Genomic DNA, 25,046 nt, shown 5'->3' on the forward strand with positions numbered 1-25,046 from the left:
GGGCCCTCAGGGGAGGAGCAAGTGGGGGCGGGGCGAGCGTAGGGGCGGGGCGATTCGGAGTGGGCGGATCGGGGCGGGGCTAGAGAGTGGGCGGGGCGAGAAGCCAGGACTCGGGCTGGGGCACGGGCCGGTCAAAGCAGGAGAGGAAAATAAACGATGCTACTTTAGGGACTTCATGGTTTGTCGCCTGGAGATGTTGCTGCTACCTACAGAGTGTCATTCCGCTAGTGTGGATGTCCTGAGGGCAGGGGTGGGGGTCAGGGGCATGATTATTCCGTAGTTTTCATTTCGTTTGAGTGTTTTACGATGACGTATAATTCCGTACAGGATTACTTTTGTACCTTAGATAGTGGAGGCAGTTGAAGAAATAAATGTCCTCCTGCGAAGGGGTAAATGTTGTTAAGAAGAACGAGGCAGGAGGACACTAAACATGGCGGGTCTTATTAAGGGAGGAAGATAGACCTGGGAAACAGTAAGGAGAGAGGCTGAGAGCGTGGGCCCCGGAGTCTGAGCCCCCTGGGTTTGAGCCCGTCTACTCCACTTAACCAACTATCTAGCTAACCTCTATGTGTCCTTCCCTTCCTCGGTAAGGTGATGATAATGGTATCTCTACAGGGTCCACACCTACTCAATAGATGTTTTCTTATCACGGTTTTAAGTTTAGCCGTGAATATTGTGATCTTGCCCCTTGAAGGAGCTGAAATTCAGGGACTTTATGTCATCTTTGAAACTGTGATTATAACAATATCCTATCTGCCCAGCCTGCTGTCAAACTGCTGTTGGAAGGCTCATGGAATAATGTGTAGAAGCATGTTTCCTTAATTGAAGGGATTCTTTCCATTCAAATCACAATTTTTACATGGCTATTTGCCAGTGCTACTTTAAACCTGATTTCCTAATAATGGAGAAAAAACTCTCCAGGGAGAGAAAGCTTGAAAAATGATGGTATTCCTGCACCTGGAGGTGAAAGCGGAGGCTGGGAACAGGTGGCCTGTGCATCTAGCCTACCCATGCCAGGGTTTTGGTGGCCCACTCAGTGTGTGGGTTGTGGAGTTTTGTGGGGTTGCTGTTTTGTTGTTTTGTTCTGCATTCTGCTTGAATGGTTTCCATCCTACACCATGCTGAGCTACTGAGTAGGAGCTACCCCCTTCATATGGGGCTTGAGCTCTTTGATGGGCCACAGCCCCTATGCTGGGCTGCCCACATCTAAATCACCTGCCTGGCCCCTGACACCAACCTCAGCAGGCTTAAGTAGCAACCTCGACACACATGATATTAATGTAGAAAGGATGAATGTGCCTAATTCTCTTCCATAGGAGTTAGCCCTGAGAAGGAAAAATGCAATTTGAGGGCTTCTCCTTTTAGATTCTTAATTGAACTCATTGAGCTTCATCAGGCTTCCATACGAAAATACCAGGGAACTCCAGTGCATTATTCTGATATAATCCCATCAGTTCATTTGCTAGAAGAAACGATAGCCCTAAATTGGTAGCCATGAGTGGTATTAAACTTCCAACATCTCCCATCAATGAAACAGGGCTTCCGTGCCTCTCACTGAATGGTTTTCAGTGGGACTACAGATGCCAATCACCCCCAGCCTCTCTCTGTTTTCTTACTTTGATAAGTATCAGTTCTTTGGCTTATAGGAAAATAATTAAAGAGTCCCCATGTTAATCCGTGCCTCTCACTGAATGGTTTTCAGTGGGACTACAGATGCCAATCACCCCCAGCCTCTCTCTGTTTTCTTACTTTGATAAGTATCAGTTCTTTGGCTTATAGGAAAATAATTAAAGAGTCCCCATGTTAATTGCCAGGGAACAGATGAAAACAAACAAAAAGAGGCCAAACACCAACATCCACTTGGTTTTTTGTTTATTTAAGACACTGTAATTGCCCAAGGATGGTTCAGATAAATACGTTTTGTCCAAGTTCAGGGGCTGCTGTTTTTCCTTGCTTCGTGAAATTATCTATGGGCAGGCCTCTGATCTTCCTGATCCATGCAGCTCTGCTGGCTTTTTCTGGATCAACCACTCCAGCCGGCTTTATGGCCTGAAACTCCTTCCTCTTGGCCTCCTCGTACTCTTTCTCCTCCTTCACAGTCAGCAGCATGAACTCCGTGTTCACTCTGAAGGGGTCGAGGGCCGTGTAGAAGCGGGGCCGATCTTTCTTGGCAGCCTGGGCCGTCGTGCCCATCGGCGGAGCCAGCATGTGGTTTGGTTTGATGACCTGTGTGCTGGTTAAGGGGCTGAAGCTGCACACTGCCCCATCAGCTGAACTGGTTGCCAGGTCTTCACCCTTTAAGCTGCCAGAGAACCTGGGGCAGATGAGCACCGGCTGGGGGATGGTAGACTGGACTCTGGGGCTGTGCACGGAGTTCTTCAGGTTAGGCTGAAGCTTCTGGATTTCAAGGGGAATACTGGTTTGTTTCACGTCTATGGGAGGGTTGCTCAATCTCAACCGATCTACTGCATGTTGGACCGATTGTCCCTTCAAACTCAGGACCTTCCTTGGGTATGAAATGGAAGGTCCCCAGGCATCGATGACCTGGGTTTGGGGCCTCCAGGGATAGGCAAACTCCCCAGAATTATGGGCTTTCTGCAGGGCATTCACAGTCAGGAGGAGCTGGTCAGGTGACATAGGGATGCACCAGGACTTCTTCTTTGAGCAACTGATCAAGTCTCCCAAAGTTCCCAGTTGTCCTTGTTTTGGTATTTCCTCCACATCATCTGCTTTTTAAAAAAAAGAAAAGAAAAACAAACCAGTGTTCCATGAAAACCATTAAGTACTTATGCATGAAAGTTAAATCCATTCCAACTCCTATTCAGACTAAGGTCTTTGTTACCCAATGGACATGCTGCCATCATGTGAGCAAAAATCCTCTATGAGACGAGAAATTACAACATATTTAACACAAGTTTTTAACAAATATGCTAGTACTTGTGTACAAGTGTGTATTAACCTCTAGATATGCATATTTTGGCAGGAACATATGTAATGCCTATGCTCCACACATTCGTGAAACTTCCCTGTGGGAATGACCTTCACACCCCATTTATAGGCCTTACAAATTTTCAGTAACATACCTATACTTCTAAATAAAACCTGCATTGCAAAGCTTGATCTCCACTTTATTAATCAAATTTGACTCCAAATGATCTTTGGATGTTTCTCAAAATCAAAACTGCCTTCAAAAAACATGTCACCCCTGCAAAATTGAAACTATCAAATGGCCAAAAGGCAGTTCCTGAACAGGAGTTCCCAAAATGTTTTGAACATTTTCTAGGTCCAAAAGCCACTGACAAGGACAAGAGATTCATTCTGGCATGCTACTTTAGGGTCAAGGCCTCCAAGATGCCTAAGACCCTTGAGTTAGCAACGATGTCTTCATAGGTGAGCAAATTTACTATGTCTCTCATTTGGGCTTTTGAATCCCTGCAATACCTCACAGACACACTGAAAACATTATCCTCCTTTTACAAAAGGAACAACTGAACCATGAAAAGGAGAAGGCATTTGTCTAGTCTGACCTAGCAAGTAAAATCTGCACCTCAAACTACACCAATAAAACTAGCAAAGAAAATGCAACAGGGTATTGATTTTACAATTTTATAACAGTGTATAATTTTCCTTGACCAAATAGGTCTTATCTAAATGAAATTAAGATGTCAAAGTCTTCCCCGCACTTCGTCCAATTCCAGAATACACCACTCTGTGTGTGTGTGTGTGTGTGTGTGTGTGTGTGTGTGTCTGTGGGTGTGTGTCTGTGTGTGTGTGTGAGACAGACAAAACACAGTTTTTCTCCTTCTATTAAAAGGAATTGTGATGGGCTCATTGTTCATTAACTTGTCTTTTTTTCATATAATAATATATTATGGATCTCTTTCCAAGTCAAAAATGGGGCTCCTCATCCATTTTTAGCTGTTGTATAATATGCCTTTGTCATAGTATGGCTTTGTCATCACCTACTTAGTTACTGCCCACTGAGGGACATTTAGTTTGTGAGTGATCAACCTTAAAGAAATGCAAATATCATCTTTACTTATCATATGAGCAAAATGATGGTGAACGCCCAGTGTTGGCTTGGGAGCAGTGAGGGCTCTCATGCATTGCTGGTGGGAGTGAAAATTGACACAGCAGTTTTTAAAGACAACTATGGCAATCTCCTTCTAGCTTTTAAAATGCAATCATCCTTGTGGCTCAGCGATGCCACGCCTAGGACTTTACCCCGCAGGTATACCTATACAGGTACACAGACACAGGTACATGCAAGGATGCCCATTGTTATTACAGACCTCACAAAACTCAATTGTTTTACCCCCACCTTGAAGCTAGTCTCTGCAGGGAGTTTGATTCAAAGAAACACTATTATATTAGCCAAAAATATTTGAAAGGAATTTAAATCTTTACCAGAGTCTCTCAAAAACAACAAAGGGACACCCAATTCATGGTAACTCTTCTCCAAAGCCCCTCCCCGCCTATCTCCCTGACCCCCTTATCTCACATGTAGAGCACCCCCCAATCCAGCTCCTCCCCCGTGAAACCCCCTAAAATGCCTCTGCAATCAGCCCCACTGCCTCTTCTCCCTTCCGCTGTGTCCATTACTCAGATTGATGACACAACAGTCCAAGAAGTGACGAGGCTGACTGTGATCCCAAAACCAGAAGCTCAGCTCTGAGAAAGGCGCTCGCTCTGCGTGGCCTCAAGCCAGTAAGGGGATGATTAGGGAAAACCCACCACTCTTAGGAGAAGCTGGGCATTTTATCCATCCAGAATCCAAGCAAACTGATTGATCAACCTGCTGAAAAATTAGACTGAACAAAGAGAGAGAGAGAGGGCTTCCCTGGTGGCGCAGTGGTTGAGAATCTGCCTGCCAATGCAGGGGACACAGGTTCGAGCCCTGGTCTGGGAGGATCCCACATGCCGCGGAGCAACTAGGCCCGTGAGCCACAACTGCTGAGCCTGCGCGTCTGGAGCCTATGCTCTGCAGCAAGAGAGGCCGCGATAGTGTGAGGCCCGCGCACCGCGATGAAGAGTGGCCCCCGCTCGCCGCAACTGGAGAAAGCCCTCGCACAGAAACGAAGACCCGACACAGCCAAAAATAAATAAATTAATTAATTAATTAAAAAAAAAAAAAAAAAGAGAGAGGGAGAGAGATTGAATCTTGCCACATGAATTCAGAATAAAGGATCACCGTTCTTATCTCCGGCGAGGGGTTTTGCTTCCAAATTCTCTTGCTCGGTGCCCGTGCCATTTGCTTCCCTAGAACTCGGTCTCTTCCTGCCATCTCTTCGGGTTGACTTTGGCTTTCCTTGACTTAGAGGTGCCTCCGTTAACACTCCTAAATTAAGATTGAGGAGGAAACTGTAGTAATTATATGATTCAATTAGGTATGAATACTGGGGGCACAGCTGATAATTCAACTGATTTTCACCCAAATTATCACTTTACTGTTTGTTGCTTCCTGTTGTCCCACGAAACTAGGCAATCACCTGGAGCCGAAGGTCCATCTAGATCACCTCCTGACGCCCCCCCTCCTACCCCCGTTTCCTACTGATTATCAAGCTTTAAGCATTATCTGAAATTCTCGGTCCTCTTTCCTAACTGACCGTTTGTGGTGTCAGCTGACCGCTTGGAGGTGATCTATTGATCTAGTATTTTCCAGGTACACATGTTATCAGTCAGAGGTCTACAGAGAATACGCTCCGCAGAGGACATTTTTCTGCAGTACAATATATCTTGTCTGTGTCCTAAGGAAATAATCATGTACTATATGCTTGGATCAGGGGCAAGGGGGAGGATGTTGGTTGTCTGTTTTTTGTTTTAATGGCAAGTATGAAGGGCTAGTGTCATCTACTGCAGAAAGATTCTAATAAGTTTGAAAACTTAGGCCTTGAAAATCAGGAGATTCCCTTGAGCTGGCTAACAAATTGTCACATCAAAGAGAATGCCATAAAGGTTGGGATTTATATCATCAAGAAACCATTGACCAAAATATTCCACAGAGAAACTGGTCCTGGAAGCCCCTCACCTGCTCCACGGGGTACCACTGGGGCTGCCTGGGATTCAGTTCTTACCTGTAGGTAACCTGGATGCCCTTAGGAGAACTTGGGACCTGTGAGATTTGCTGAACAGGGACTCCTGGGCTGTCTGTTTGCTAGATGTGGATTCCTGAGGGCTGTAAATCTGAGTGCTCGACTTGGAGAGAACTTCTGCGAGGCCGTTTTCTTCGCTGTCCTCCTCTTTGTCCTTCTTCTTTTGCTTGGCCCGTTCCAGGGAGTACTGCCACTTGATATTCTCAAACTGGAACATAAGGACGTTACTCTCCGTGTTGATCACCATCCTGGAACCAAAGCAACAGGGTTGCCCACAAGAGGAGCGCGGAGGCCGCCACTGCCCGCTTCCAAATATGCATTTGGACTACTGTCCCATCCGATCCTGAGGCCAAGGGATCAGTGCCCGGGAAACGACCGCACAGACAGGGTGGTGTAGGTTGTTGCAGGGTCTACGGCGGAGAGAGGTGGCAGGCCGTGCAGCAGGGGTCGTTAGCTCTGTAGCCGTTTTCTTTAGAAATTAGATGTGAGCAAGGCACACGTGTCCTGATTACTTCGCTTCTCGGATTACAATATTTTTAAATGAATTTCTGTTCCTGGAGTGAGTGCCAAGAACCTGGGGTGCCCGAGTCAGAAGGCTTAGCTACTCTGCACACAGATGTCTTCAAGTTCACTCCTTTTTTCTTAAGCACAGCATCCAAATGCCATGGCTCTACTGCCGTGATGGGATGAGGAAAACTCTAATGGGGGAGGCCTTCAAGCCCTCGCTGACCCTTCAGCCCCACCCCCTTCACGCCATCGCTCCGGGTGTCTGTGCACGCTCTACCTTCAGACAGAACATTTGTACTTTGTAAAGCAGGAGGATTTCTGTCTTCCCTAATCCCCACTCTCATGCCACTAGAGAAAAAAAGAGTTCTAAACCCGGGGTCCCCAACATCGCCTCCTACCCACTCACTGTTCCTGGGGTTCGCAGCGTTTCCAGGGCATTGCTTTCCCTCCCCCACCTCTGCTCCTAGGTCTCCCGTAACCATAAACAAGAAATGGAAATGCTATGTGTGGGCTCCTTTCTGCGCCAAAAGGCTGCAATTTTAAGACTGTCACTGTCAGCGTAAACTCTCCATAAAAGTGACTTGTTACGGTTGGAAGCACTGGAATGGAACTTGGGGAATCATTCCAATTAGAAATCTCTTTCAGACATATTTTTGCTCAAGCTGACATCTCTCTTCGGATGTCATGATTAAGAAAAGGTCAAAGGTGACCTTTTTTTATAGCCTTCTGACTTCGTAACTGAAAACCATTAATTTATTGAGCCTTAGTATACTAGCACCCCCCTACTTTAAGCAAGGAGGACTAATCATTAGGAGGAAGGCAATGCGGTTCGAAGCGATTAAGTGATGTCTTGAGTGAGGCTGTGGTAGAATTTAAAAGTTACATCTAGGTGGGTATTTTCACATGATATCACCCTGAACCCAGCGTCTAACAACACAGTATTATATACAATTAGTGTCATCACAGTTCTGCTTTCTGTAAACTCATCTGCTCAGTTCTGCCCCACTGGACACTGGGCCGCCTGCCAATGCCACTCCCACCCTCCTGCAAGTCTCTCTGCATCAGAAGCAAGACACAGAGAGCTGGGGAGCTCTCACGCTGGACGTGGGATCAGGGGCTGCAGGCTGACAGAACCTCGGTCCCCACGGCAGAGCTGTATCGAGCCCATTGCGTGATTGGATCAGACGCCCAGAACGAATGAAGAGTAATGTGGTCCCTGATTGCTAAGTTCTGTGTGAAGTACCGTGAGTCCCCCATGAGCCTATTACTGCAGCCAAGACTGGAGGGGAGCACGGCCCACTCTCTGCTGCTGCCGGCAAATCCAGGGCCGGTGTCCCAGAGGAGGAAAAAACATCATCCAAACAGAAATGCTCAGGGCTCTGACCTCCACACCTACCACCCACCTGTTGCCCTGAATAAAGAAGGACAGCACAGGATAACCTCTGCCATTGGCTTTCATCACCTTCAGACAGTTCCCATTTAGGAAATTGTAAATGCGGATCTTGCCATCTGCACAGGCACTGATGACCCGGAGGAAGAGAAGGGCCACGTGGAGAACCTCCCTGGAAGGGAACAGAGCAATGGGCAGTACCCACCTTCTGGCAAACTGTGTGGGTGTGTCTGGAGTCGGGGCATTTCGGGTACTGTTGGGAAGCAGGGGTCGTGACTGTCCTTGAAATGATGTTTGCCATCATTTTATGATTCTGGATATAAACCATTAACCCTCAAGACACAGATGGAATCTCTCCCCCTATTCTTTGTTATTTTTCCTGCAATTTGGTCACAGTGCCACAAGGTGGCAAAACAAAAAAGCTTAAATCACAGATTCTTTTTTTTTTTTTGGTCTGATACATAGATGACCATGCTTCTCTCTTACAATTTGATTCCTAGCTAATACTTCTCATGCTGAGAAGTATTTAACGTTTTCAATCTTTCTAAAAGTAGCATTGTTATATAAAGAAAGAAAAAAAAAGCAAGGGAAAATGATCATCTTTATAAGAAGCAAAAACCTGGTATTTGAGCAGTTTCTTTTGGTTCTTAAATTAGTGGCTTTAATTCTTTCGGTGAAACATCCTTAAGGAAAACTGTGCCCAGGGGTGAGATTTTTGAGCTCCCTTTTGTGACAACCAGCAGGAAAAGAGAGGGGATCAGGAGAAGACTTAGGTAGATGCCTCCAACAGAATTCTCCCTACAACAACTGGCTCCAACTTGGGCTCCAGGTAAGTTGGAGTATTCAATTCTGAGAAGTGTAATTACCCCATTGCTGTTAATGCTACTGAAAAATGGACCTTGATGCCACCAATTTGTTAGATCTTATATGTAAAGCAGGTCCATCGATCCCTGCCGTCTCTATCCATCCAAGTCCATCCATGGCCTCGCTCATGTGCTACCTTCTCCATAAAACCATCCCTTACCTTCATTCTCCTCTCATTCCACTCACATACACAAACTTCGGGTATATTGTCAGAACCTCTTGGGCACAGTCCACATCTTATCCAGCTTTGCACACCCAGCACAGTGCCTAACCCCGTAGCAGGCCCTCAATAAATATTTGTTAGAAAAGTGAATGTTGACTCACGTTTCAGTGTATGATTGTTGCTACAGTACGTTAAAAGAATGACATCCACCCCACATCATTTGGCCTTGGTCAGATCCCAGAGCCATATTAAGACTTTTCAAGGCCCCAACAACTAGCGAAACAGAAATAGCAAAGACCTTGAAAGACAGGAGATATTCAAAAAACAGCAAAGATGCCAATGTGGTTTGAATCCCACCTCACATGATGAATGGATGGATAGATAGATAGATAGACAGATAGATAGATAGATCAATCTAAGGTATAAAATAAGTATAAGAAAGTCCAACAAAGTCCCAGTTTTTTCTTAAGATGGAAATACAATAACTATATTGGTGCACCTCGGTCCACCTGTGGGGGAATCCAGCACTAGGAGAGATGCCTCGTGAGAGAAGGGTTGCCTCTTTGTGTATCTCTTTGGATCTTGCTGAGCTAAGTCTACACTTCTCATGGGTTCCTGTGACATTTGGTGGTTCAACCTATACCATTATAGCCTGGTGATTAAGAGCACAGGCTTTGGGATCAGAAAACCTGGGATCAAAACCTGATCCTACCTCTTACTGACTGTATAACCTTGAGAAAATAACTTAACCTCTCAGTTTTCAGGTTTCTATTCCATGAAAAGGGGGAACTGCCTCAGAGGATTGCTGTCAGGATTAAATCAATCAAGGTATTTAAAAAACTTAGCCCATACCTGACACCGTAGCGGTTTTCATGGTCCTGGCATAACCCAGTCTCCTTTCAGGTTTATCTCTGTTCTAGAAATAAGTCATTTGTCTCCTTCTTTGTTCCTCTTTTATCAAAAGAGACTGAAGAGGGTGATGTCAGTGAAAATGGTGGAGGAAGGAACTCCAAAATTCCGTCCTTCCATAAAAGCAACGAAGAAACTGGCAAAAACTGTCAGAATCAACTATTTGGAACTCTGGAAAATAACCAGAGGCTTGCAGCAACCCAGGGAGCACTTAGACAAGAAAATGATCTTAGTCTTAGTAGGAACAGTGGACTTTGTGGCATGTTAACTTACCCTAGTCCAATCCCAACTCCCCAGCCCAGTGGCAGCCATGAAAATATCAATAACAGCCCACATTCCTGGTACTGGTGGAAACGGAACAGACCTCATTCACAATGAATTATCTGACCTGTCTGGTGGCTTCCTGGGAGACTGACTCAAAAAACTTGTCATTATTTCATCTTACCAGGAACTAACCCAGTGCTAAAACTACTACCTGGGGAGGGCGGGGGTGGGGGGAATGTTTTGTTAAAAACATAGGCAAATATTTTAGTCATAGTTGCCTAAGGCAATAGATATCTGTTGGGGCAAACAATACACTAACCAAGAAGCTTTGGAGGAAAAACTGGGGAATGAAATGTCTGTAAGGGCTGTGAAAAGCTCAGATGCATTTCTGGGACTCTGTCTGGCCACATACACGCCCAGGGCTGTGCACATGCTTGGGGGAGACTTGAAAAAACCCTAAGCTCTCACTCTTGAATGACCTTGATGGTCTGCACAAGCAGGAAATGAGGGCTAAGGCAGAGTTGTAAACTATCTGGCTGAGTGTTGAAGGCTTCCCTCAACAGGCACACAGAGCCCCTTGGCAAAGAATGGGAGGTATTTTGTTTCCAGGTGTTCCAATAAATCTCTTTCCAGTCATGAGCACACCACCAAGGTAATAAAACAGAGACTTCAGTGGCCAAACAAGACAAAGAATACAGACTCACTAAACAAACAAACAATAAAAACTACAACAAACAACTAGAAGGAAAAAAAGAAAGAAAGAAACCCTGGGCATGGGGGAGAATTTGATTTCCCGAGTTGTCATATTAAAATATTCAGAATGTACAGCTTTCAGCAAAAAAAATGTAAAGTGTAAAAAGACATTAGAGGGTATGGCCCATAAACAGGGAAAAAAGTAATCAATAAAAACTGTGCACAGGAAGCCCAATGGTTGCACTTTCTAGACAAAGACTTTAAATCATCTATTTTAAATGTGTTCAAAGAGCTAAGGAAAACCATGCCCACAAAACTAAAGGAAAGTATAAGAATGGTGTCTCACCAAATAAAGAATATCAATAAAGAATTAGAAATTATAAAAGAATCCAAACAGAAATTCTGGAGTTGAAAAACTATAATAACTGAAATGAAAATTCACTAGAGGGGCTCAACAGCAGATTCAAGCAGGCAGAAGAAGGAAAGCATTTGAAAAGAGGTCAGTTGAGACTATATAGTCTAAAGAACAGAAAGAAAGGTTAGAAAAATGAACAGAACCTCCGAAGTCTGTGTGACATCATCAAACATCAACATATGCATAACAGGATTCCCAGAAAAAGAGGAGAGAAAGGAGCAGAAAGAATATTTGAATAATGGCCAAAAACTTTCCAAACATGATGAAAAACATTAATCTACACATTCCAGAACCTCAACTCTAACTAGGATAGACTCAAAAAGATCCACACCTAGATATATTATAATCAAACTATAAGCAGAAAGAGAAGGGCAGCTCATAACATAAAAAGGATCCTCAATAAGATTAATAACTGACTTCTCATCAGAAACCATAGAAGCTAGAAGGCAATAGAATGACCTACTCAAAGTGCTGAAAGGGTAAAAAAATAACTGTAAACGCAGTATTCTATATCCATCAAAACCATTCTCAAAAGTGGAGAAATTAAGAAATTCCGAAATAAACAAAAACTGAAAGTTCATCACTAGCAGACCTACCTAACAAGAAATGGTACATGGAGTCCTTCAGGTTGAACTGAAAGGACACTAGACAGTAATTCAAATCCACATGAAGAAATAAAGAGCATCAGGAAAGGTAACTATCAATACAACTATCTAAGAAAATACAAAACAGAGCATAAATGTATTTTTTAATTTATAACTCTTTTTTTTCCATCTCATTTAAAAGACAACTGCATAAAACAATAATTATAAGTCTATGATAATGGACACACAGGATATAAAGATTTGTTACAAAAAGAGTATAAAAGAGGGGGGAGAAGGAGTTGTATAGGAGCAGTTTTTGTATACTATTGAAATTAAATTGATATTAATGTGAACTAGATAAATGAAGACATTAATTGTAATCCCCTGGGCAACCACTAAGAAAATAACTCAAAAATATAGAGGAAAAAAAAAATGACAAGGGAATTAAAATGGCACACTAGAAAATATCCAAATATCCATTTAATATCCAAAAAGACCATAACAGAAGACTTGAGAAACAAAAAAATACAAAAAGACTATATAGAAAACAAATAGTAAAATGGTAGAGTTAAGTCCATTCTACACTTAATGTAAATGGATTAACTCTTCAATCAAAAGGCAGACATTGGAAAAAGGATTAAAAACGTGATCCAACTATACGCTGTCTACAAGAGACTCAATTGTAGATTTACAGACACAAATAAAGGTGAAAGAATGGAAAAAGATACTCCATACCAAAGAAGCTCCAGAGTAGCTACACTAATATCACACAAAATAGACTTTTAGACAAAATTGTTAATGGAGACCAAAAAAGAACATTATATAATGATAAAAGGGTGAATTTACCAAGCAGATATAACAATTATAAATGCATATTCACCTAAGAGCCCCAAAATATGCTATGCAAAACTCACAGAATTAAAGGGAGAAATACAAAACTCAATAATCATAGATGGAGACTTCAATGCAACACTTTAAAAAATGGATAGAACAGAAAATCAGCAAGAAAACACAAGCCATAAACAACATTATAAACTATATGTAGACCTAACACACATATACTGAGCATTCCACCAACAACAGCATACACATTCATCCCAGTGCACATGAAGAATTCTCCAGGGCAGACCATACATTAGGCCATAAAATGTGTCAGTAAATTTTGAAAGATGGAAATTATATAAAGGATGTTCTCCAACTGCAATGAAATTAAATTAGAAATGAACAACAGAAGGAAATTTGGGGAATTCATAAATATGTATGGAAATTAAACAACATGCTCTTAAATAACCACTGGGGGAAAGAAGAGTTTAGAAAGGAAATTAGAAAATACTTTGAGATAAATTAAAATAAAAACACGACATATCAAAACTTATGGGATGCAGCCTATAGCAGTGTTCAGAGGGAAATTTATAGCAGTAAATACTCACATTTCTCCAATCAATAACCTAAACTTTCACCTTAAGAAACTAAAAAAAAGGGTCAAACTAAACCCAAAGCAAGCAGAAGGAAGGAAAAAATATAGAGCAGAAATCAATGAAAAGAGAATTGAAAAATAGAGAAAATTAATAAAACCAAAAGTTTGTTCTTTGAAAAGATCAACAAACCTTTAGCTAGCAATTGTCAAATCTTTGCTTAGACTGGCCAAGAAAATAAGAAATAAAACTAAAATGACTAAAATCAGAAATGAAACAGAGGACATTACTACTGACTGATGGAAATATTCTGTAATTAGATAGTGGTAATGGTTGCACAACATTATGGATATACTAAAAACCACTGAATTGTATGCTACAAAATGGTAAGTTTTATATAATGTGAATTATATCTTAATTTTTAAATTGCAAAAAAATATATATTAGTACAATACTAGCTATGGAAAAGACATTAAAGAATAAAGGTTTTTTTAAAAAAAGACACTACAGGGTACAGAAGCTTTTCTAAGGATGGTCATTTTTGTCAGCCCTACTTTGCATCCTCTAATTTCATTCCTCATATCCATTCTCTCCTACACTGTGTGCAGAATCTTAATTTTGGATAAAGAAAATGTTGGACCAAGAGAACAGAAAGGAGCCCTCTTTCTCTGGTCCTTCTTCCATGAAGGACAGACAGCAAATACATGTTTTTTCATCCATGTCATATTCTAAAGATGAGTATCAGTGTAATCATTAGAACCCTCCAGGAAGGCAATCTGTCAAATTAGTCTTCATTATCAATCAGTTGGAAATATTTATTAAGCACTTACATATACACAGCACTACTACAGATGAGTGGGAGAAAGGGCCCTAAAAATGAGAACATTGACAATGTCCTCCAGGTGTGCTGTAACTGTCTATGGATTTGCTGTAACTGTGCAAGGCATCAAGAGCCAATGTGAATGGTATGTTGGGCTGTCATTCGATGGAAGTGGGAATGGTCTAAGAAGGTCTCCTAGCTGAGGAAGAGTGGGAGGCTCATAGATTGATGAAATGTTGAACATACTGCTGAGTCTGCTGGGAACAATTATTTTCCAATAACTAAACTAAATCTTACTGAATCATGCTTGGAAGGTTTTAAAAACGCATAGTTACAATTTTCAGGCGACATCACAAAGTTTGAGTCCCTCCTTGAGGTCAAGTTTTGACAATCCAGATGATATGCTGAGAAGCTTACTGATAAATCACCCAAGGGTTGGATAAGTCACTGAACACTGGCCTTTCCTGACACCCACCTGTCAACAATGCAGTCATACACCCCAGAGAGAGAACATACACATAAACGCCCATATCCCCCTCCACCGCCCACAAAGCCAGTCTGCCTGTTCAAGAGGTTCCTGTGAGGGTACAAGGAAATATAGGGCCATATTTCACTAAATAACTATCCCGTGATAGATCCTCCTGGAAGGCCCACTTACTCTTTCAATCGACTGGGACAGCACTTAGTTTCCTGGCATTTCTTAAAATGCACTCAGGGGAAGAAGCATTATTCATGCAGTACAGGAGTGGCATACAGCAGCCTGTGAAACCCATGACTGTGGCAGAACCATTAACTGACCATAATACCCTTTCAAATAAGCTTAGATGTGGCCTCAGAGTACTTCTTAATTGGCTCCAAGCAGCCACCACCACTAAACTGGGATTGGAAGTGTACCATGAAATCCATTTGCTGTCCTGGAATAGAATCGAGCCCGCAGGCTTTAAGGGAGCTCCTTCTTTAAGCCCTTGGTTATTTTTAAACCTTTGGCACTTGGATAATATTAAGCTTTTGTAAACACGCAATTCCAAGATTTTAAGCTTACTGGAGCTGGCATTATTTGGGGGACAGTTCTGCCAATGTTCCTAAGTTTGGTAGGTAACAGATACAAGTTTATCCCATGTGCCCTAAGTGTAAAGTTTCAATAACCTCTCAAAATCCACACTTAGTATTATTTCTTAAGAGAAATAGGGAGGACAGGAGAGGGGGTAGTCGTAGTGGGCGACAGGCAGAAGAAGAGGCAGTGGAGACGGGCGAGGAGCAGAGGCGACAGAAGGTCAGCAGAGGGGACCGATCTGCCGAAGAGCGAAGTCTGGGCTCTGGCAGGAAACGGAGGGGGGTTAGGACCTGGGTCGCGGCTTCCTTGGCACCTACTTTGGATGCTTGAAGGCCATGAGGCACCGCTCGTACTTTCCCACCATGCTCCAGGCCATCACCAGGCCGTCAGCGCTTCCCGACAGGAGATGCCACTGGTCGAAGCACAGACAATTCACAGCTCCCTCATGGCCGTTGAGCGTCTGCAAGAAAAGATGCCTCTGTTTTCAGCCCGTCTTCAACTCAGACTGCGACTCCTTGAAGGCCAGAGCTGGAGGCTTCTCGAGATGAATCCCAAAGCCACACTCCACCAATCCGTGGCTACCACCACTTAGCACTTATCTGAGCTGACCGCGCCTTTGCTCTAATGAGGCCAGCGGACTCCATGCCCCCCGCTCTCCGGAGCTCTCTCCCGAGTTAAGGAGGAAGGTGAGCAGGGAGAGGCCTTGCTCCCAGCGGGTCTGTGGCGGGGCAGGCCCCTCTTCCTAGAGTGCCAGAGAGGGCCACGATTTACCTTCCTCTGCTGCCAGAAGGGCAAGGCTCAGGTGTTCCGGCCCCAGCTCCTTGCCAGGACCCAGAGGCAGCTGGGCTTCCCTGTGCCTGCAACTGCTGGGCAGACCACGGTGACGACATCACTGGTGGCAAGAGCTTGCCAGCCAGGCCAGGGCTTCTCACTGTGATCCCGTGTCCCGGCACAAAGGACATCTCCCCACCGCCCACTAGGGCCAGGGGGCTTCCAATCCAGCGAGAACGCTTTTTGTGTGCGAACAATCACTTTCTAGACAGCCAATGTTCTCTTCTCATGAGAGGAAGGAGGAAGACAGTTGTGGCTTTGTTCATTCCTATACCCCACACCAGAATCAGGTTGGAATGTTCCGGAAGAGGAGAAGGCACTTTACTGGTGCTGCTGTTAAAAGACCCCGAGCCCATGTACCACGCGGAGTCAGAATGCAGCCTCCGCCGCCACCACCCACCCATGACAACGCGGCTCCCGTGGGCCTTGACCTTCTACTGGCTCAGAATGGCCCCTTCTTGGGGGGCCTTCCCCGCCCCCTTTTCAGGACCACCCTCTTTAGGTGACTGTCACTCAACTGCTCTAGGGCAGTCTGGGGAGCTACCTGGAGGGGGACTGCCAGTGTCCTCCAGCCCCTCACCTCCAGTGCCCCGCCCCCGGTCCCCACCCCTCACCTTCACCAGCTGGGCCGTGATGATGTGCCACACTTTGACCAGCCCTTTCTCACAGCTGCTCACGATGTACGTGTCATTGATCCTGGTGGCCAGGATGGGGTCTTTGTGTTTAAAGGTCTTCAGGCACTTTCCTGTCTCTATATCCCACTCTGAAAGGGAGGGGGAGAGAGGGGTAGGTGCACGGAGAGGGTGGCAGTGGGGCTCCACACCCCATCGCAGAAGCTAAGACCAGCCGAGCCCATCGTGTCAGACCCCGGAAGGCTTCACCTGGCCCGGCAGCTCCAGAGGCTTACCCACAGCCCATGTACCTGCAACCCAGCGCTCCCCGAACACAGCCCTTAGGAGAGCCGGCAGCGCATGGACCTCGGCTCTGACCCTGGAACTTAGCCTCGGGGTCCAAGAGTCGGACAGCTCATGTCTAATAAGCCTCCTCATCTCTAATAAGCCTGAAAAATGCTTCCTGTGGAGTGGATTTCAGGAAAATCATGGCAGACGTTCATGTCCTCATTCCTCCCGGATGCTGTGCTCCTGACCCACACCTTCTATCCCCCAAAGGAAAGAAAGCTGGTCTCTCCTCATTTACATTTTAAAATATTTCTGAATCTGACTTTCGGATTTTGCTTTTGCGAGACTGTCACAGCTCAGGGCAGGTCTACTGCTGCTGCTACACAGACAGCGTCGGAGCCACTGCACCCCACACTGTAAGTGTTGGGTGGGTATGTGTCCCTGGGTGGGTGGGAGAGCTGAGCTTAAAGGAAGAAGCTGAAAGCAGGTACCACGAATTCAGGGGTGAGGGCATTAAAGCCCCCGAAGAACCTTCCTCCTCGGGTAACAGAACACGTGACCTAGGACCGGCGAGTAACCATAGCTGGCATCCACGCTGCACTAGCTGTGAGCCGGGCGCCACTCAAAGCACCTGACAGGCATTAACTCATCTTCACAAGGCAGAGCTGTTACTGTTCCTCACTGTACAGATGGGGAAACTGAGGCCCAGAGAGGTTCTGTAACCTGCTCAAGATCACACAGGTGGTAAGCAGATTGAGCTGCGATTCGAACCCAGGGAGTCTGGGTCCACAGGCCACGCTCCTAACCATTAACCAGAACTATGTGAGTACAATTTTCTACACTTGTTTTTAAATATATAGTGGCCCTTTTATCAAACTAGAAGTGGGAAAATTGAAAGATGAATTAAGAGAGTTATTGGTAAGGTGTCCTGACTTAAAGAATTTTTAAAGTGGGGGGCGGGGGTACCCTTCAGGTCTCTAATTGTCTCCTTTTTGTTCTATTTTGGTAACCCAGGAAGGTGGGAAGAGCCCAAGCAGGCTGGCTGGTAGCTGGGGCCAGGATTAGGGTGGAATGAGAGATCTTCGGATACTTTTTTCATTGTGTATTTTGCACGTTAATTTTGACTTTTAAAATATTGCATTACAATAAGCATCTTGATTACTGAGGTTTTTTTTCTGTCCCCTTAAATTTTGCACCAGAGGTGAGGGCCTAACTCCCCTTGCCCTATAGCCCTGCTGATAGCCCACAGGACTCTCTCAGCTGAGTGGGAGGTCACGTCCACCCTGCCATCTTCAGAGCCTCATCCTTCATCCTTTCTGCTTCACCCCTCAAAGCAATCACGGCAATGAGACGCTCGGTCAGTTGGGGAGGGCAAAGAGGTAGGGAGTAAGGCTTCCCAGGCAGCTCCGAGCATCCGTGTGTGTCCCACCAGCCCACTGTCCCTTTCCCGTCATTTTCCTCCGCCCACTCCTAACATGCTGTGGGGTTCCTGAGGCCCTGGCTTCTCTTCTCTTTCACTCTTTCCTCCTGCTCTGCAAAGGAAATCTCACCCACACCCGGGGCTTCCACCTCTCACTGTACTGGGTAACCACCAAGCTGACCCATCTGGGGCTGCATCCACCTCCTGCTGCCCTCCCCCGGATGTCTGCGGTAATCCCACGCTCAGTGTGTTAGCGTCCTATTGCTGCTGTAACAGATTACCACCAGCTTCGTGTCTGAAAACAACACATGGATTATCTTACAGATGCTCGGCACGACTTCGCAAGGCTAAAATCAAGGTGTCAGCAGGGCTGTGTTCGTTTATGGAGGCAGCTCTCGGGGGTGGGCGGGAAGGAATCCATTTCCTTGCCTTTTCCACCTTCTAGGGTCACCCACATTCCTTGGCTCACGACCCCCTTCCTCCACCTTCAAAGCCAGCCACACTGTATCTCTCTGACCACTCTTCATAGTCATGACTCCCTTTGATCACAGGTAGGAAAATGTCTGTTATAACGGATCCACGTGATTACCCATGGGCCCACACCAACAACCCGGGAGCATCTCCCCATTTTAAGGTCCTTAACTTCAGTACATCTGCAAAGTCCCTTTTGCCAGGCGAGGCACAAGATGCCCAGCCGCCGGTGTCCGGGATTAGGACGTGACCATCTTTGGTTGGCCGTTCTTCTGCCTGCCACACTCAACGTGTCCAAAATGGAAGACTTCATCCCCTCTTCCTTTCCTCCCCCACTCGACTCTTCCTCTGAAGCCCCGTTTCCATTAGCGGTACTTCCAGATACCCAGAGGCCTGCGTTCTAAAGTCTGGCCTCACCCTTTGCCCTCCTCTCTCACTTTTCATCTCCAGCTAGTGTTGCAGTCCCGCCAGTTCTCCTTCTAGAAGTCTCCCTTCTCTTTGTACCATCTCGTGTAAACTCGCATCCATCTGACGTCTTCACACTTGCCTGTTCTCGGATATTCTGAAGACATCACAGGTTCTCTAGACTGAGTAGGTACCTTAACTTGCCCCCTGTCCCCCGGAGTCACCACCTCTCCAAATCCTTCTTCCACGATATCACCAGAGCAATCTTTCTCAGATACACATTTCATCATATCAATCCTCAGCTTAAAACGCATCTACCGCCCCCCACGTCTTACAGAATAAAGTTCAATTTCCAACCACGACGCAGAAGGCCCTTGACAATCTGGCCCCAGACAAACGTACCCGCCTGATCTCCAACACCACACGCTGCAGCCCAGCTGTACAGAGCAAAGGAAAATTCCCCAAATTCTTCATTTTTTTTCAATATTCTGTGATTTGCCTGAGGTGTTCCTTCTGCTTGGAACGCTCTACACTCTCCCTCTGCGTGTGGAACTACTCCTCCTCAAGATCACACTCAAAGAGCGCCCTGCCTGCAGTGCTTTCCCTTTTACTCTTATTTCTACGGTCCCTTAGTCCTCCACAAGCTCATTGGAGCACACGTTTTAGAGCCAGACAGCCCTGGGTTCAAATCCCCACCCAACTACTTAGCAGCTTTGATTTGGGGCAAGTTGTTTTTCTCTCTGAGTTGTGGATTCCTTATCTGCATCCATCCCATAGGATTCGTTTCTTTCTCTCTCCCTCTTTTTTTTCTCTTCTTTTTAAAATTGAAGTGTAGTTAATTTACAATCACCCTATAGGATTCTTGTGAGAGTTAAATAAGATAATGTATGCAAAGCACTTATCGCAGTGCCTGTCTCAAGGTTAGTACTCAATGAATGGCAACTGTTACCATTCACATATTTACTATAATCCCCCATTATATATTTCTACATGTATCTCCATTAGAAGACCATGAGACTCTTGGGGAAATAAAAAGCCACATCGGAAGGGCCATATCATAAGCGCTTTTTTCCTTACCGCCTAGTACAGCACCTGGCATTCAATCAATAGTTGTTGAGTGAATGGGTCAACGGATACATGGACGGTTGAAAGGATAAATGACCGCCCATAGAAATGAGCAAAGCAAGTTCTTTGGCAACCCATGGATTTGGGGAAACTTCTTAGAGAGTTGGAGGTGTTTCTTTCTCACCTTTTACCTGGCAATCTTTTGCTCCAGATGCGAGCTTGTTCTTACACACGTCCATGCAAGTGATAGTCCCCTGGTGGCCACTGAAGATGCGTATGCAAGCCCCACTGTTCAGATCCCAGTATCTGCAGGAATCAGGCCAAAAAAAAAAAAGTAATAAGTTTCTGAGATTTTCTGAGGGCCCAAGGGATCAGACGGTATAGAGTTGGAAGGCAGAAGAGTGTTATGAGTCCAAGGCCTGGATCTGAACCCCAGTTGCAGCACCTATTAGCTGTAACTTTGGGAAGGTTACTTAATTTCTGAGTAAGCTTCATTTCCCCATTGATAAAATGGAGATGATAATAATAGTAGTTACCTCACAGGGTTTTTGTGAAGAATTAAATACACTAATGTAGTGACTGTCAACCGGGGGTGATTTCTACCCCCAGGGGTGATTCCCACCCCCTGTGACAATGTCTGCAGGCATTTTTGGTTGTCACAAGTTGGTAGGGAGGTGCTATTGGCATCTAGCATGCAAGGTCCAAGGATGCTGCTAAACATCCTACAATTCACAGGATGACCCCCCACAGGGAGGATTTTCCAGCCCCAAATGTCCATGGTTCTGAGGTTGAGAAACTCTGCAGTAATGCATGTAACACTAGAACAATGAGCAGTGTGTAGAAAATAATTGATAACTGTTAGCTGGTATTAGGTGGAAGGGTCCCTAGCATGGTCACCAGGCTCAGAATCCATGGCACTGATTCAGTGGTAGAGCTGACCTTCAAACAAGAACAACACAACAATTGACCCGAGCCACTAGAATATTTTATGTGCATTTCTAAAGCATATCTAAGCGACAACGTGGGAACGTGTATGAGTCACACTGTTTTTTTGTTTGTTTGTTTTTATCTGTTTTTTGTTTTGTTTTTTTTTTTATCTGTTTTTTGGCCATGCAGCTTGTGGGATCTTAGTTGCCTGACCAGGGACTGAACCCGCGCCCTTGACAGTGAAAGCACAGAGTCCTAATCCCTGGACGGCCAGGTAATTCCCAGAGTCACACTGTTTTTTAATACTCAAACCCGCCTGAGGTCTCTCAACTATCATTAATACTGACTTCCACTTCAGCCAAATGCCTTTGTGACAGGACAAAGTATCAATATAATGTCAAGATGGTGGGCTCTGGAGCCAGGCTGCCTGAGGTCCAATCCCAGGTCCATCACTTACTAGCTGTGTGATCTCGAATAAGTTACTGAATCACTCTGTACCTCAGTTTCGTCATCTGTAAATTGGGGATAATAATGGTACTTACCTCATAGTTATTAGGAGACTTGGCACATAATAAATGATTAGTAAATGGTTTTTTTTGTTCTGTTTTTCTTTAGATTTGTGAGGCTTTTCCTTCTAATATTCCTAAAGGTCCTATGGCTTTACCTGCTCGTCAGAGCCTGCTCCGCACCCATAGTGCGTTCAACAATGTCCCACTGGTCTGAAAAAAAAAGCATGTTTTTTTAAAATTTATTTTTGGCTGTGTTGGGTCTTTGTTGCTGCACGCAGGCTTTCTCTAGTTGCGGCGAGCGGGGGCTACCCTTCATTGTGGTGCACGGGCTTCTCATTGCAGTGGCTTCTCTTGTTGCAGAGCACGGGCTCTAGGCGTGTGGGCTTCAGTAGTTGTGGCACGTGGGCTCAGTAGTTGTGGCTTGCGGGCTCTAGAACGCAGGCTCAGTAGTTGTGGCGCACAGGCTTAGTTGCTTCACGGCATTTGCGATCTTCCTGGACCAGGGCTCGAACCTATGTCCCCTGCATTGGCAGGCGGATTCTTAACCACTGTGCTACCAGGGAAGTCCCAAAAAGCATGTTTTGAACTTCTGTTTCTAGCAACATGGCCAACCACATGTCCAGGTTGTTTTCGTAATTTATGCAGAAAAGGTATTGATATTTGAGAAACACTTTTAGAAAAATAGGAATGGAAGGGACTTCCTTGCCTTAGCAAACTTATAAAAGAAAGTCATAACGGCAAGCATTAGGCTTAATGGAGAAAAAACAGATGTACTCCCTTCAAAAAGGGGAAAAAGATAAAGATGCCTTTCACAGCTACTGCTTAACTATGAGGCCAAGGCAAAGTTAGAATGAAAGAAAAAGAAAAAAGCATAAGTATCAGAAAAGAAGATAATATATTGCCATTATTTCCAGTTGATAAGATCATCTACATGGAAAAACCAAACCAACATACATAATTTGAAGTTAGCAAGAGAGGTTAGCAAGGTTGCTGGATACAAGATCCACCTATAAAAATCAATACCATTTCTCAATACCAGCAATAACCAACTTTAAAATATAAATGAAAATAACATACCACTCAAAATAGCAATAAAATTATAAAGTTTACAAGTATTAAATAAGACTACACAAGACTTTTATAAAGAAAAAGTTTTAAGTTCTAAGAAAGAACAAAGAAATGAATGTGTTGCCCAAATTGTTTATAAATTCAATGCAACTCCAATTGAAAGTCTAGTTAGATTTTTCAAGTCGGTAAACTTACCCTAAAAACTCAAAAAATATATACCATAGCTAAGTTATATAAAAAAAGGAAAGTGAAGTGTAAAACTTGCCCCACCATCACATATTAAAACTTTCCAACTGTATAGCTAAATGCAAAACAAATCAAAAAATTTTAAAACAGGGTAGTCCCAGGACTTCCCTGGCGGTCCAAAGGTTAAGACTTCACCTTCCAGTGCAAGGGGTACGTGTTTGATCTCTGGTCAGGAAGCTAAGTTCCCACATGTCTCGTGGCCAAAAAACTAAAACATAAAAAACAGAAGCAATATTGTAACAGATTCAATAAAGACTTTAAAAATGGTCCACATCAAAAACAACAACAACTTAAAAAAAAATCTTTAAAACAAAACAAAACAGGGTAGTCCCAATCAGAATCCTAGCAAGTTATTTTGTGGATATTGACAAACTCATTCTAAAGTTTATAGGAAGAGGCATGAGACGCAGAATTGCCAAAACAATATTGAAGGAGGGGAATAATGTTGGAGAACTGACACTACCCGACTTCAAGACTCACTACAAAGCTATAGTACTTAAGACAGTGTGGTATTGGTGAAAGAATAGACAACTAGATCAATGGAACAGAACAGAGAACCCAGAAACAGACCCATGTAAGTAGAGTCAACTGATTGCAAAGGTAATACAATGGAGCAAAGAGAATCTATCCAACAAATGGTGCTGGAACAACTGGACGTCCACATGCCAAAAAAAAAAAAAAAAAGAATTTAGCCACAGACCTTACATCCTTCACAAAATTTAACTCAAAATGGATCATGGGGGCTTCCCTGGTGGCGCAGTGGTTGAGAATCTGCCTGCCAATGCAGGAGACATGGGTTCGAGCCCTGGTCTGGGAGGATCCCACATGCCGCGGAGCAACTGAGCCCGTGGGCCACGGCTGCTGAGCCTGCACGTCTGGAGCTTGTGCTCCACAACAAGAGAGGCCACGACAGTGAGGGGCCCGCGCACCATGATGAGGAGTGGCCCCCGCTTGCCACAACTGGAGGAAGCCCTCGCACAGAGGCGAAGACCCGAAGACAGCCAAAAATAAATAAATTAATAAAAAAAAATTTAAAAAAAAAATGGATCATGGACTTAAACATAAAACACAAAACTATAATATTCCTAGACAATAACATAGGAGAAAACTATGACCTTGGGTTTGGCAATGACTTTTAGATACAACACCAAAGGCATGACCCATGAAAAAAAGAATTGATAGACTGGACTCCATTAAAATTTAAAATAGCTACTCTGCAAAAGATAATGTCAAGAAAATTAGAAGACAAGGCACAGACTGGAAGAAAATATTTGCAAAAGACACATGTGATAAAGGACTGTTATCCAAAATACACAAAGAACTCTTAGAACTCAACGAAAAGAAAACAAACAACCAAAACAAAAACTGGGCAGAAGAGCTAAACAGACATTTCTCCAAAGAAGACATACAAATGGCCAACAGGCACATGAAAAGATGCTCAACATCGAATCGCTAGTTATTAGAGAAATGCAAATCAAAACCACAATCAGGTATCACCTCACACCAGTCAGAATGGCCATCATCAAAAAGTCTACAAGTAATAAATGCTGGAGAAGGTGTGGAGAACAGGGAACCTGCCTACACTGCACTTTTCCACAGTGCAGCCACTGTGGAAAACAGTATGGAAGTTCCTTTAAAAAAGCTAAAATAGAGCTACCATATGATCTAACAATCCCGCTCCTGGGCATATATCTGGAAAAAATGAAAACTCTAATTCGAAAAGATACATGCACCCCAATGTTCATAGCAACACTATTAACAATTGCCAAGTCATGGAAACAACCTAAGTGCCCATCAACAGACAACTGGCTTAAGACGATGTGGTATATATATATATACGATGGACTATTACTCAGCCGTGAGAAAGAACAAAATATTGCCATTTGCAGCAACATGGATGGACCTAGAGAATACACTTAGTGAAGTAAGTCAGATGGAGAAAGACAAATATTATATGATATCACTTACATGTGGAATCTAAAAAATAATAAAAATGAATCTATATACAAAACAGAAACAGACTCACAGACATAGA

General features: G+C 44.2%; 1 protein-coding gene across 1 annotated transcript in view; it reads right to left on the minus strand.

Moving 5' to 3' along the window:
- Window positions 1-1,869: 1,869 nt before the first annotated feature.
- The window catches only part of LOC137755589 (F-box/WD repeat-containing protein 10-like), a 61,071-nt gene continuing 37,894 nt past the window's right edge, over window positions 1,870-25,046 (minus strand). The window contains exons 16-21 of the mRNA XM_068531789.1: window positions 20,446-20,567; window positions 16,616-16,764; window positions 15,488-15,630; window positions 6,075-6,340; window positions 5,192-5,338; window positions 1,870-2,729 (exon numbers count right to left, since the gene is read on the minus strand). Coding sequence (XP_068387890.1) covers window positions 1,906-2,729; window positions 5,192-5,338; window positions 6,075-6,340; window positions 15,488-15,630; window positions 16,616-16,764; window positions 20,446-20,567 — 1,651 coding nt within the window. The 3' untranslated portion in view covers window positions 1,870-1,905. The remainder of the gene's footprint in view (window positions 2,730-5,191; window positions 5,339-6,074; window positions 6,341-15,487; window positions 15,631-16,615; window positions 16,765-20,445; window positions 20,568-25,046) is intronic.

This window comes from Eschrichtius robustus, chromosome 20, assembly GCF_028021215.1.
Source record: "Eschrichtius robustus isolate mEscRob2 chromosome 20, mEscRob2.pri, whole genome shotgun sequence".
In the NCBI taxonomy this organism is placed as follows: domain Eukaryota; kingdom Metazoa; phylum Chordata; class Mammalia; order Artiodactyla; family Eschrichtiidae; genus Eschrichtius; species Eschrichtius robustus.